Genomic DNA, 14,754 nt, shown 5'->3' on the forward strand with positions numbered 1-14,754 from the left:
CAGTAATTATTTTACGAGTGGGAAGATAATCAATCGGCAGAACCCTTTAGCATCTCAGGAAACTGAAGCATCATATTTCCGGCCTACCGTATTGCCATTGCTTTCTATGCTGATGGTGAATCAACGTTTCTACTGCTTTGACTGCTGTTTTATCTCTGGGGTATAGTAGTGGACCCAAGTTTCATCTTTTATCACTAACCGGTGCAGAAAATCTTGTTGGTTGCTAATGAAATAGGCCAAACATAGTTTGGAAACTTCCATTCTGATGTACTTGTGATCCTGCTTCAAGAGTCACGGCACCTATCTAGCAAATGCTTTTCTCATTTTAAATTCCACTATTAAAATTTGACATGTCCATTCAGATGATACCCCTGCAACAAAAGCCATCCAAAAAGTAGGATTACTTAAAGTGCTCAAAATAGGCATCTCTGTTGGCGATGACCTTGTTCAATGCAAATCATTTTCTGTCGAGACATTTTTTCAATGTTAAAAATTTGCAAAAAGTCACAGGGGGCTAAATCTGGTGAATTTGGTGGATGTTGTAATAATTCGAAATTTAACTCAATAATTTTAACCATTGTAACTGCACCGGTGTGCACCCATGTATAGTCTTGATGGAAGACAATTTTTCTGTGCCAAATGAGCACTTTTCAGTGATTTCTTCCATCAACCAGTGCAATAACATTGCATAATTTTCTCCATTTATCGTTTCTTCTTTTTGCTAGTAATAAATGAAGATGATTCCGTGTGCATCCCAAAAATATCGTGGCTATCACTGTTGGACAATTTCACCATCTTCATCTTCTTTGAATCTGAATCGTCTTTGAAAACCAAATTTTTACACTGTATCTTTGTCTCTGGAATATGGTAGTGTATCCATCTATGTTTTGCCCTTAGTTTTATGTGGATGCAGAAACTCATGAGGATTGTGATGGAAAAGCATCAAACCAGAATCTGAATCGACCACATTGCATTTATTCTCCTTAGAGAGAAAACTCATCTAATTGAGATTTTTTTCTCACCCAATTTTTTGATCAAAATTTAAAACCATGTACATACCTTGTGATATACCTATGGCCTCTACTATTTTGCAAACCTCAATTTCTTGATCACTCAAAGCCATATTATGGTTTTTGTCAATCATTTCGGAGGAAGCCATTTCCATTTATCTCCATCATCCTAAATGATGTTTGTTGTTTGTGGGTATACTGCCAGGTTTTAACCCATTTCCTCAGTTGTAAATAGTCGCAAACCCAAGAGCAGATGTGCCATGAACTTCATCCAACTTTGTTTTCTTTCAGTGTTAAATCTTTTAAACGGAAGGTTTTAATCAAAGCTCAAAACTCATTTTTCTAAAGAAATAAAAGTTTGTTGCTTTAATTGACTATGAAAATGAAACCACGTGATGGATATAGCTGAAACTTATGCAGCAGTGTAGTGAGAGATAATGCTTCCTTAAAGCAAACCTTTTCTGATACTATGAGCGCCACATCTTGGATTTCAATAGTGACTTATTGAAAGAATCATGTACTGCTAAGCTCAGTGTGTCTAAGTATGTTACATATTTTGAGTATAAAAAAAATAATTCCATGCTAATATATTTTCATTATCATGGCTTAGACCATTTTAACCAGTTTCATTTCTCAATCTATGATTAGTGTTTGTTCAGTGTACTACTTAATTCTTAGCCTCAAAATTCACTAATGTTGACTAATTCTTTCAGTTGAATTAATTATCAGCTGAGGAAATAAGATTTCATGATCAAATGGCCCAAGATTTACTTAAAATTGATCACAACCTTACATTTTATTGTATCTAAGACTATACTTCAAATGTATAATGTATTATAACAAGGCATGTTGTTATATTTTGCCAACAAACCCATCAAATAGTTCTTATACCAAGAGAAATTAGTTATTTCACAGCTTACTCATTGGTAATACTTTTCCCTACTAAATTAATCACTGTACTGTAAAGCCCAGCTAAATGTAAAAAAAATAATTTTGAGTCATTCAAGGATATTAACTTCATTTCTTCCATAGTATCCCCCATCCCTCTCACAGTCTTCTTATCCTCTTTGACATTTGCATGTACTTGGTTTCATGAATGCTCTTCTATTGTTGGAACTTTATTTCTTGTCTTGAGAGTTTCTTTGGTCACATTTTTCCCTGACCCTCTAGGTCTATCCCATGTTCACAGGTCATTTCCTCGTCTCTTGTATATCTGTTAGGTGATTTGTGCTCATCCATTGCTTTCCATTAACTTCAATAGTGGATCGGAGAAAGTTCATGATTTTGAGAGATGGTTTTACTAAAGAATGATGGTTCATGCCACCATGAACTTAAGTATTGACTATCAATGTAGAAGTTGCAAAAAAGTTAAGGATTTATGTGAATATTTTGATCAAGCATTAACTGATGCAATGGGGTGACTTGAGAATTATGTTTAATATTATCAGTGATACATAGCTAAATTTAAAGATTATTTTAAAAAGACCAAATACATTGTTATCATTTGATTACGCGTAATTAAATGCTTCTAGATTCATTGGAATTTCAAGGAAAATACAACTTTTATTCTTGCAAACGTAAGCCCTGATGGATTTGAGCATACAAGTTTTGGTTGCTGCATTTAATTTTCCTTTTTGTTTAATTCTAAAAATAAATTAACTTAAAAAAAATAAATAGCAATTTTAGGTAAATTGATAAATAATGCTATTTTAGACATCTAACATTTTAAAAAAATCATTAGAAAAGGTCAAAACATTATATACATAATCAAGAAAAAATTAAAGTGACATTGCGATTGACAGCCAAGTCATAGGAATCTTCTTCACTGCGGACACAGATTTCAACACGAGAGTATCCACGTCTCCAAACCATATCCGAGGCATCTCTCACTTCAAATGGAATGTGGCGCCTATAATGCTTGTTTAGTTGTGGTATACACACACGTGTGCCATAGTCAATCTTCAATGCTGGATCGATTGAGATTGTCACATATCTTGCCCTCCCGTCTATGTAATCCTGAGGAAAACAAAAAGAGATGGACATTCCCAGTTGAGTGATATTACTTGTATTAAACAAGTCTGTCAATACAGCTTATTTTAAAGGTAACTGAAATCAAAGCACAAATTAACAAAAAAATTTTATTGGTTTTTACTTTGTCATAGTGAATTTTAGTAGAAATTTACTTTTAATAGCCTCCTACTTAAGAATTTTCAAAGTCTCATTGTCCCTCTGAGGATAAGTCTAGGTACCGCAGCTACTTCCATTTGGGAGTTAACTTAGTAACTGAAAATCACAGAATTAACTTGCAGATTTCTAATTTTTTTAATGTAAATCAATTTCTTAATTCCTGTTATGGTTATGATTGTGAAGTATGCAGCTATGAATCTTTATCAGCCAGAGATTTCAGGGTAGTTATAGCAGCATTAGTGTTGAAAGAGTAACTAGGAAGAGTGATTAAAATAGCCTCTAGAAGAAGTAAGAAGTCCCTTTTAGGCTGTGACCTACTCTAGAAAAGTGTAACTGCATCTTGTTTCCGTGAGTGTGTTGATTGGATTATTAAGTAACTTACTTGAGGCTTATGGGAACGTTATTCTTAATATTGGAGGATAATTATGTTGGTACCCTTACTCTAGAGAGAATACACTATGGCAAAATGAGGTAATGACGATTTGGAGTAATCTGTATCCATTTTATTTTACATTTTTTTTAATATCTTATCCCACAAAGATAAGTTTTTACTTTGTTCTGAAATAATTATTTCATTATGAATGACAGCAAGTATCACAAAGTACAATGGTGTTGTAAATGGGTATATTATGGGCAGTAAATTCTAGATTACAGTGTGCCTGTTTTACAGTAATGATAATGCAGTAATGGAATAAATCGCGGTAAATTTCCATTTAAATTCTAGTTAAGGGTGCAAAGTTTTTTCATTTTGCTTTTTCATCACGTGTGTTTGATTACAATTTTTGAAAGACCCAGACAATTTCTATGCGATCTTGCAAATATGGAGGACAATTTCAAAGAACTGTTGATATTTTAACCAATTTGCATCGTGATCAGTGTTGTGGAATATCTTTTGTAATTGAACATTTCAGAATGTGTCCATTAATTGTGCTTATATTGAGTTGTTTTTGTGTAGACCATCATCCTGTTCCTCATTGGAATATGGAAAGTTTCCACAAAGGTAAGCCTGAAACTATATGATCGTGCTCCTCCGAGGGATTTTTCAAATCTCTCAAATTTGCCTGGAAACTTTAATCATTTCATGTAGATATTTCAATTAAATGTGCATAATAGTGGTTTGGAAGAGCCTCATATGCTTTCTGAGAGTTTTAATAGGAGTTATAAGTTTTCATTGTAGTGATTGATGGTCTTTATTCTAAGTTAAACCATAAAACTTAGGTTAGAACCACATTTTGAGCCAAGAAAACATTAAAGCATCCTCAAGTTTACTAATTGCAAACATTTATTTTGAGGTGTCAAAATAAGTGAGTTAACAGTGAAACATATGGGTATAGAGTAAAATAACTTACATGATTCCAGGAAAGACCTCAACAGATCACAAAAATAACCTTATTCACACTTAATTGCACATAAGATACTTCACTTAGTATCATATTTGTAATGTTGCGACTAATAATTCAGAACCAAATTTGGACAGCCCTGACGACTTTAAACATTGAGGTTTGCTTAAGAATATCATTAAAGGGTGAATGAAGAGTGCTTACCTGAAGTGTCCTCAGTTTCTTTCCTCTCATGTCAATGAAACCATCTTCATTTGGGTGGTGAGATGGATAGTAGGCTGTTGCTGTGGCGTTGAAAACTTGCTTCCCATCACAGGGAACTGATTTGGGTTTCTTCTCTGTTGTTTAAAAGTGGCATTAGTGGACGTAGTCAGTGGTAAGAAAAATAAAACTAAGTCAAAATTTAAGTAATTATGGAATTATGCCTATTTATGTCAATTATTATCATAGTTAAATGGGGTTGAATATCAATGTCAATTAAATGGTGGACAAATTTTATTAAGGATTGAAGCAGTCATTTTTAAGATTCTTCATGGAGTTGCCAATTAATGTCGGAAAATGGAATTATAACCATTTGTAATTGATAAGGTCAGCATGTAATTATAGTTGCATTTAATTGATGGAGTTTTGTTTTAGTAGTGAATTAAATACTTTAGTAATTTTCCATTTGTTCTTTTAACCCCTATATTTCATCATGTTTGCATCATTATGAAAGGGTTATTTTATTTACTACAATTTCCATTTAAATTTGCTTAAAGTTATTTGGTGTTCATATAGGAGTAAAACAGTAGATAAGCATTGATAAATATGTCTCATGGTAATGTGAGCTTGGGTACAAATTTGAAATACTGTGGTATACAACTTAGGATAGGATTACAACTGTCATTAGTAGTGAATTGGCTGGGTAGGTAAAAAGTAACAGGAATTGAAGTGTGCTTTTAAAAATTAATTTATGACATGTACTTTTCGTTTATCATGGAGCTTCAACCATTGGTGATTAGTACTGATTAACTGCCACGTATTACAAATATCCCTTTTCTAATGTCGTAAAAATGTACCTTCTAAAATTTTCAAGTACTAATTTGAATGTAAAATGAAGTTCTTAGAATGCCGTTAGTTACTGAAGAAGATATTGCATTCCCTATTTTACCAATTATTTTGAGAAAATCATATGGTAAAAACCTCAATAAATTGACTTATAATAAGTTTCCTTGGATTTTGATGCTCTGAGATGAAGAGTATTAAATATCCCAATTTAAAAAAATTTGATCTTGAGCACTATTGGTTAATATGATTTTTGTAAATCATTGAACCAACCTCATTCTTCATTGTTTGGAATATTAAAATAATGGATTAAACCTCAATTTTGAAACATTCCCTAATCAAGGACAAATTTTAGTCATATTTTTATATAAATCTCTCTTACCTTTAGCTTCAGATGTGACCATAAGAATGGCACAAATAATTATGCTCATTTTTAAATCCATTCCTTCGTTTTCCGAAATGTCTTGCAGTATGTTTTGATGGAGGATGGAACTGCAGTGTGAGCACAAGGACAACAAAAGACTAGTTCATAAAAAGGTGTTATGTGCTGACATTCTCTCGACCAAAGGAAATGGACCCTGATATTTCAGAGTTCAGTTTTAACCATAGGTCATCAACTTCTCATGCAATTGCTTTGTTTGCTGAATAAGGCATTTTCTAGGAAAGCTTGATGACAAGGCTTTCTCACATAATTTCATGGTTTCAAAGTACAATCGGGAGCATTAGCATTCACAAATGAAGAAACCACTTGATTCATTTCATTGATTTAAACTGAGTTTTTGACACTTGTACCACAGTGTGTAACAAAATCTGTAGATAGAAAGAAAGGTCATATGATGAAATTGAGAGGTTTGTAATGGCCTTTAAATGAATTATTTCATAGCATTAATTAATTGATCATTTTGAAATCAATGCATTCGATTATACTTTTTAAGGATGCAGTATGATTTAACTGATAAAAAATTGGATTTAATTTCTTTCTACAGCAATTTTAGCATGTATCACCTTGGCTCTTAGAATGATAGTCACTTTTGATGTCAGATGACAATCTACATTTAGACTAAAGTAAAAACATTAGAGTGCATAGAAGGCTTTATGTTGTGGGAATAGACTTCTTGTTTCCAGTAGTCACACTGTTGAGGCAAGAGATAAGGAAGACTTGGGATGGATGGTGAAATGTTCGTGAAATAAATTTTAGAGAGAAGAATGGGCATTTCAGATGCAATGAAGGGAAATAGTATTTGTGTTATGCTTAAGGATGATTTAGCACGAGTGGTATTTGTTTTTTAAGCAAGGCATTAGTGGTTGCAAATCCTAAGAAAGCAATTAAACTGTGCAGTAATTTTTATTGCCCAATAGTGACATCTGTTGTTAATCAAATTCTAGTTTTCAATGCTTTTATTACAAATGATTGAGTTTAAAATCGCAGTATCAATGACAAAATTTTTTTTTCGGCAATGATGATCTGATGTTGAAATTAATCATGAAAAATAAGTTTGCGTTCAATTTACCAATAATGAACACTTGATGGCCAAGATGCTTTTGTGCCCACTTGTGTAAGTGAAAATAGAGACTTGTCCAACATGAAAAAAATAACTCACTTCATAGTTAGAATGTATGAGATTAAAATGCATTAAGCACCGGAATACAAAACCAAAGATAACTTTTAGGACATTTCCAGTGGATATGATACAAAACTATTGCCATATTAAATACAAAGATGGGGCAATTGTAACTTGGAAATTTGATCATGTGGGCCACCATATTAGAAAATCAGTTTTTCAGTCAATTTGAACCCAATAAAATTTTATGCTAAATATTTCGGAAACCATCAATGGCATATTTCCGAATTATAATGTCTCAACTAACATGAAGCTGTGTCCAAGTTGGCCTTCCAAGTTTAAATTTAATATTCTTCAGCTGTATAACCTTATTCATTGCACATTTGTGAATTGTTTGAATGAGTTGTCTTATGGTCATCCAGTAAATAAATGGAGATAGGGATCTTATTTGCAAATCGCACTAAACTCCATTAGTTCACTATGGAACACCAATGTGTTTTACCATCTTGTAAGTTATTGTAATAATAAAATTAAATACTTGGGTAGCCTGGTAGATAATTTGCAACGGAGTGAAGGAATTATTAGACAAATCCATTTCGATAATTTAAGGAGCAACTTTCTCATTACCAAAACTATGAGGGAGATAAGAAAGGTGTTACATGTAAAAGGAACAGGGTCCCTCCCCAGATGCACGACTTTCACATACCCTAAAACTTTGATTCAGCCATTAATAATAAAATGATCCCTCGGACTTATTTATTGAATGAAAAATCTTTGTGATGAATGACGTTCATATTTTCATTTAGCATAGGCCTTCAATTAAACAGAGCATGCCGGAAGTGGAGTCATAACGGGTGTACTCATCAATGGAAGGGGGTTCTTCATGGTAAGAGCTGCGCAATCAAAGAAAGAGAAAATGGAATCTTCCAGGTGCACTTCCATAGTCTTGGATTGTTTAACAATGTAGGTCAAATATTGGGTTCACAACCCTATTTTCCAAAGGTTTCCAGCTCGTTCCACAATCAATTTCATACCCAACATTTTCTAGTAGTCATGGGTTTCATTAGTAGCATAACAGTTAGTTATTTCCAGCGTCCTGTAATTGGTTAGTTAGCTAAATGACTTTCAATTGAAATAATACGGTTTAGCATGATTTATTCATGAAAATTAAATAATATCAAAAATCACCTTCGAGTGAATACGTAATGGTTAACGTGTTTCAAATAAAACCGATCACCAAAAACACAAATGTCTTAAAATTTAGTCATACACCTAGTACAACAAGATCATGAACGTTGCCGAAGTGATTACTTCACATTATCCAACCGGATCACCATCCACACGATTGGCTTTCAACTATGATAATGGTGCTCACATTGTCATGTTAACATTAAATGCAACACGATGCCACATTTCTACTCCGTTGCACCAGAATGACAGTTTGTCAAGCAACCTTATGTAACCAAGATGTAATACTATCAACATCGGGAGGATTATCTGGATTTTTATTGAGGGCAGTAGACTCAAAGAATTCCACTTTAATTGGGTAGAGATGATCAAAATTAAAATCCTTTCCTTGTTTTCCAAGGAAAGTATTGTTATTGGATGCTTCGACTGTACTTTGTAACTGATTACTTTTGGTCACCCGAAGCATGTTCCTGAAATATGCAAACGTCCACAATTACAAATACGTGAAAATGCAATTCTCTTCAAGGTAACTTAGTTTAAACAGTGACTACTTACATTTCTTTTTCCAGCAGATTTCGTATCACCGTACTACCTTTCGCTATGGTTTGATCTTGTTTATTGCATACTATGGCAAGAGGCACACAATGTGAATTCACCATCGGGTCGGTTAACAAATTGTATAGAAACCTAGAGCAAAAGAAAATGTTCACAATGTACTTCAGGCAAGACCACCACTCGTAGGAATCGAACGTGCCATAAAAATAGAGTCTTCTACTTACTCAGCTACATCACGGAGTTCCTTTTGAATTGTAACACTATCTATAACGTATATTATTCCACGAGCTGATGTCTTGTGTTGATCAAAAAACTTGTTCCGAATTCTCTCATGTCCAGGTATGTCAACAACCTTCAGAGATCCCTGTAAGTATTCATTGTTTTAGTTTAACCAGGAAATAAATCTTCTTCTCAAAATCTATTGATAGCATTAATAACCCTCGTCATACTTTTTTCGATACAAACTCGCCAACATTTTCTTTCATGGACGTGTGTGTCATTACATACATGTTTTCGAGAATTCTAGAAAATATGAGGGTCTTCCCCGAGTCGCAAAGACCCATTAAGAGGACACTACGCCGTGAATGTTTCTTCTTCCTCCATAACACAAATATTCCTGGAAGTAATCGTCCCAATTGATTTAGTTTCGCATACAAGCTTAACATATGGACATAAACAAAATGATGCTACTGATATAAACAAGATCTATTTTAAGTTTTACCTAGTGTTATAAGTATAACAATAATTCCCACTATGATAGCAATTAATTGTTCATCCTCTTTCATAGAAGACAAAATATTATCATTTGGGTCAAGCCCTTTCCTTCCAGTTTCCGCCATGCTGGCTGGCCCATATGGTATACCTGCGCATAGAGTGTATCAACTGTTTCCTCCTTTTCCCATGAGCCCCTGAAGTATAGGTACGGTAAATTTTCAAATGGTCCCATGTAAAGGTTTTTAGACGTTGGATTAAAAATGTCTACCTCAAGAAAAATTGTCGGAATTTAGCCTGTGGCCAAATATACTACCAGATTTTGGTATTCTGGGACAGTTCTTCCTGTATTTTCACCGGTGAGATTCTTTCTGATGACAAAATTTGTATCTCTTGCATGCTTAGATATTTTATAATCAGTGCTGTGTAAAGTAGTGCATCTCAACGTCTTTCTAGAGTATATATTTTCTCAAACCGATATACTTGCAAGTTAATTACTTTATCATTAAGATATTTTGAAGATTTAGATTTCGAGAATGGAATGCGATGCATATAAAAAAAAAAAAAAAATTGAAGTAAAGTAAGGTTTAGTATATTCGTTTTACTTCAATGGTGAACCAAATACTGGTTGTGTGTTTGACTGTCGGTGAACCATATTATTATTCCAGTACCACATAGAATTGAAGCAAGCGTCTTTTCGAGCATAATTATATTTCGTGCTTCTTGTAGGCTATTATAATTATATTTCATTTGTCCTATATCTTCGCTCGTCATACATCTATTGCCCGATTTTAGTGATCACTCTTTTTACACATCTACATTACCAATCCACAAATAATTAACCTCTTTCACTTATATTTTGCTTTTAATTTCTTGATATCCCTGGATACCCTTCAGTAGATGCTATCTGTAGTCATTGTCATGATTAGTTTTTGCTAATAAAATTTTTAAGGATTTTTCATGGAGAGGAATTACATGACAATTTTCCGTTAATGTAGGAAGTATGGTCATAGATACTTCAATTGATGGTGGGAAATCTATTTTACCAATAATTTCTCTAAGTGTTTAGCAATGTAACTTATGCATGGATGTCTCATTGTAAATTCTTCTTTGGATAATACATATATTATTTTAATTGTCTTTAATACTTTTCTCACCTTCATTTAAAATACATCGGACATCAGTTAACTGTTCAGCCCGCTCTTCTTTATAAATATTAATCTAATGTTGATTTAACGGTTGAATTTCGTGAGACCATTACTACCTTCATTTTCTGAAATAATTCTAATGCTGCACAAAAGCTGCTGGCTCTGTGATGCACTCAGCAACCATTTTAATCCCTTTGCTGACTATAAATTGATTCACAATAAATGTGATAGTCTCCAATCAGTTCCCTAATTACTTTTATTCCTTTTTTGCACATATTGCACAAATAGCATGTGTAGGTAGAAAATTCCTAGTTTTAGTGTCCCCTCTAGACTATGTCCACTGTTTTAACGAGACTAGTGATCTAGGGTCTCAAAGTACTGCCATTTGGACACCACAACAATGAAGTTAGGTATCTAGTAAGTCAGGTGGTTCCTCTATCCTACCTGTTATGGTAAGTCAGGATTTTCGGGTATGATATGAAATCATGGCATTATTAATCACTAGAATTAAACGGCACTTATTCAATCCCCTTGATTCATATTTTTGGTTTACATTTTACTGACTTGAATATTGAACCACATGTAAAAACTGTCATTTTTTGTAGGAAATAAAACATAAATTTTTTATTCATACATTTTGTAAAAGCACACATACTTTGTTGGTTCGTGTATATTCTAAACGCCACAAAAATTATGTAAATTGGTTAAAAATGAATGTTTGCAGAACTCATTACTTTTATTTTATTGTGGCAATGGAAGATGAAATTTCAGAATTAATTAAGTTTCTTTCTGTATTATTTTATCTATATATGCTTTGTTTTTCTCATCTATCCATCACATTGATCAATAGAACATTGTGGAAATGCAATGAAGTTTAATTTAATCATACAATTTTATTAATATGGTAAATTGTCTGAATCAAATTAATATAGCACCTGAATGATAAATATGTCACTTTTTTGCTGTATGTATAAGAGATATACTTTGTATTTCTACATGTGTTTCACCATGCTTCAATATTGGAGGACATTTGGATATATCAAGTACATATATGAAGTGTTTATCCAATGGATAATCACATTGAATATACATTGTAGAAGCAATGGATGAACCTGGGCTGTTTGGGAATGTATTTTTATTCATTCATGCTTCCTTTAGTTATCCTCAATGGTGATAATTCAATATTACTGCGTCAATTCAAATGATAGCTTATATGATGTTGTTTTTTAGGGAGTCTTGCCTGACAGGTGCATTATTACACTGTGAACTAGGTACCCACCTTTCATTTCTTCTAATTTTCAATATTTCTATAATTAATCTACCATGGGGCATACCTGTTATTTCAATTCAACATTGCATAGTGTTATATGGCTTAAAAACTAATAGATTGGATTCTTTTGATAAACAAATTGTGAGGAATAGTGTTAAGGTTTGAATAGTGAGGAATTACATTAAGATTGTTTATGGGCATTTGAAAGAGACAGTTCAAGAGTTACCTACATAGTAATTTATTTGTTGAAACAATGGTTTAGTTAAGAATAGAGGAAAAGAATAGTGAATTTTGGACGAATTGCATTAATAATGTGTAGAAGGAATCATAACTTAAGTAGGCTTGTGTTTTTTTGTTCTTTAAGCCATTTAATGGCCTTTAAAAAACTCGAGCTTAGTAGAATTCTTCCTTCTCATGACGGTAATTTAATGTAAGATGGTTGGTGAATGTCCTATGAAGTAATTTCCACTGGGCCGAAAATAATGAATTTATGATTGATTTATTTAATCTATGCTATTCTAAATGGGTATTATTTAATTTCAGAGACCAACTATATTATTACATTCTGACCCTTTACTTAAGTTTTAACTTTAGTTACTCATAACCTGATCATACTGACACATGGTTTAACGGATAGCTGAATCACAGGCTGTGGCTTTCTGTCTGTTCTTTAATGCATTGTTGCTATATCAAGTGACCTTTTTTCTCATATTTCACCATATTTTTACTTATTACTAACAAAATAGTTTTATAATATGGTCTCCATCATTAGAGCAAAATATGTTTGTATATACTATTATCATTTTTCTGTATTTAAGGAGAGGCGATGTAAGAAAATTTTTAAATAGTATAGCTGAAAGGGTCAATTAAGCACATTTGAGGTGTTGATTTCTAGTTTGATTCATAGATAAAAACAATTAATTTTTTAATTGGACTCAATAATATTAAAATGCACTCTTTGAAATGTGAAATACTTTCATTGAGCAGGCTTATGCTCATTAATTAATTGGTTTTAGTTTCTGACCAATTAAATTAGTATTTTCTTTGACTAGTGTTGCATGGGTCCAAAACCCAATCTTTGAGACAAGAGGATCAACATGGATTTGAGGCTTCTGAGTCCATGGTGTGGAGAAGAATGGAGAAGGTAAGTTAGGCAGGGAGGGAGAGCAATGACAAAGTTTTAAGTATGGTGGGAACTGAGGAGAAGCTACTTGGTGAAATTTGAAGAAGGTTAAAATAGTTGCAGAAAATATTTAAAGGTAGTTTTTGTTGAAGTTCATGAAAAGAAGAGACAATGTTAGTAATGTGGGATAGAGGAAGGAAGGAAATAGGCTATTGACAGTTTTAAGCTAGGTAGAAGATATGTAGAAGGAAAAAATATAGATAAAAGAGGGGGTCCTCCCGATAAATAGAGGATACCTAGTAATTATTAAGGATGGTTCAGAACCTACTTTTACTGGATTATCTTGAATGAATGCATTTATATAACATTTTTAACTCCTTTTTTAGAGAACTAAAGTGCATTTTGATTTCCATATTTATCATTTTATGTTTATTCTATAATAACCATTTACAACAACAACAATGCTGAGGTAAGTAGAATACATATTTTACTGTTGGGAAAGCAGAGTATAGGAAGAGGTACACAATAGTTTAATGGAACATGCGTAAAAAAAGTGATCTCAGAGGAGATCAAAATATAACTCCGCAACTGCAATAGATATGCAAAAGTGTTTTTGGCATTAATTTATGTGGGGACTATTGTTTCCTCTTTCAGGATATGCTCTATGTCAAAGTAACACTAAAAAGACTTTCTGTTTTATTTACTAGAGATCGAACTGGTAATTAGATTTGACTTCTCTTAATAATTCTGTCAAAATGCCAGTATTGATGGTCTCATCTGATGGATTTTGCTCTTAAACTGTGGTAAGCAAAAAATGAGATATATGTACATAGTAAATGTATACTGTAATTGACTTCTTGTGGTAATTCAAAATTAATTGTTCTTTTTCGGTGCTATGTAGGATTTCACTATATTTGGTGCATATTTAAAGCAGGTTTTACCTGAAATCAGAAAGTTAAATAACATTTATTTCTTAAAACATTTAAACCTAAGCATTATAATTCAAAATGTCAATATATTATCATATAATTCAATCAATTTTATTGTGAATTTCAAATGGAAGCTATGGAAGCATGATATATTTCTGAAATATGAAAGCATGCTCTGTTATTGAGACTAATTTTTAAGTACCTACTCAGAGGTAGACTGAAGATGTATTTTTACTTGGGATATCTAGTGTGTTGATGATCAAAGTTGCTATCAAAAGTTATCCTATTTGTTTAAAAAAATGTGATCATTGCGAGGGTAGGAGGAAGAGAACTTCTATTAGATCATTTCTTTGAGAAATTATATTTTAATTTAATGAAACTGACAGTGATACTCCATTTTGCCATTCAACAACTCATGCTTACATTAAGCCATTCGAACAATTATTAAAATGCTAAAATACTGAAGATGACAAAAGTAAATATGTGAATGGTTAACTCGTGGTTATTGGGTACATGTCCTGGTGTTACAAAGGTACACCATTTCCTTTGTAAGTTTGCCGTATGGATCAGTTGTAGGTACTACATTATCATCTGTTGTCACTCTTAGGATTGGATTGTGGCAACTATCCTATTAGTACCTGCCATTCTTTTTGTTCTTTAATAGCTCCTTGATCGGGCATCTTGTAT

General features: G+C 32.8%; 2 protein-coding genes across 2 annotated transcripts; both read right to left on the minus strand.

The window, feature by feature from the left end:
- Positions 1–2,766: 2,766 nt before the first annotated feature.
- Positions 2,767–6,153, minus strand: LOC139692436 (uncharacterized). Its single transcript, XM_071590625.1, has 3 exons — positions 5,964–6,153; positions 4,742–4,875; positions 2,767–3,026 (listed from the first exon to the last, which is right to left on the minus strand). Exons 1-3 carry the CDS (start codon positions 6,022–6,024, stop codon positions 2,778–2,780), a joined length of 444 nt encoding a protein of 147 aa, XP_071446726.1. The 5' UTR covers positions 6,025–6,153; the 3' UTR covers positions 2,767–2,777.
- Positions 6,154–8,281: 2,128 nt separating this feature from the next.
- Positions 8,282–9,731, minus strand: SrpRbeta (signal recognition particle receptor beta). The gene is made up of 5 exons (XM_071590075.1): positions 9,608–9,731; positions 9,336–9,502; positions 9,111–9,250; positions 8,887–9,018; positions 8,282–8,801 (listed from the first exon to the last, which is right to left on the minus strand). The coding sequence occupies exons 1-5, from the start codon at positions 9,723–9,725 to the stop codon at positions 8,588–8,590; spliced, it is 771 nt and encodes a 256-aa protein (XP_071446176.1). The 5' UTR covers positions 9,726–9,731; the 3' UTR covers positions 8,282–8,587.
- Positions 9,732–14,754: the final 5,023 nt, after the last annotated feature.

Source organism: Hetaerina americana, unplaced genomic scaffold (assembly GCF_022747635.1).
Source record: "Hetaerina americana unplaced genomic scaffold, ioHetAmer1.1.p SCAF_4, whole genome shotgun sequence".
NCBI classification, from domain to species: domain Eukaryota; kingdom Metazoa; phylum Arthropoda; class Insecta; order Odonata; family Calopterygidae; genus Hetaerina; species Hetaerina americana.

Coding starts and splice junctions, on each gene's coding strand:
- SrpRbeta (XM_071590075.1), bottom strand. CDS start 9,725: ATGGCGGAAACTGGAAGGAAAGGGCTTGACCCAAATGATAATATTTTG. Junction 9,503..9,607: donor TGTTATACTTATAACACTAG/GTAAAACTTAAA, acceptor GATTACTTCCAG/GAATATTTGTGTTATGGAGG. Junction 9,019..9,110: donor GAACTCCGTGATGTAGCTGA/GTAAGTAGAAGA, acceptor CTTTTGCTCTAG/GTTTCTATACAATTTGTTAA.
- LOC139692436 (XM_071590625.1), bottom strand. CDS start 6,024: ATGGATTTAAAAATGAGCATAATTATTTGTGCCATTCTTATGGTCACA. Junction 4,876..5,963: donor GGTCACATCTGAAGCTAAAG/GTAAGAGAGATT, acceptor TTTAAACAACAG/AGAAGAAACCCAAATCAGTT. Junction 3,027..4,741: donor AGAAACTGAGGACACTTCAG/GTAAGCACTCTT, acceptor TGTTTTCCTCAG/GATTACATAGACGGGAGGGC.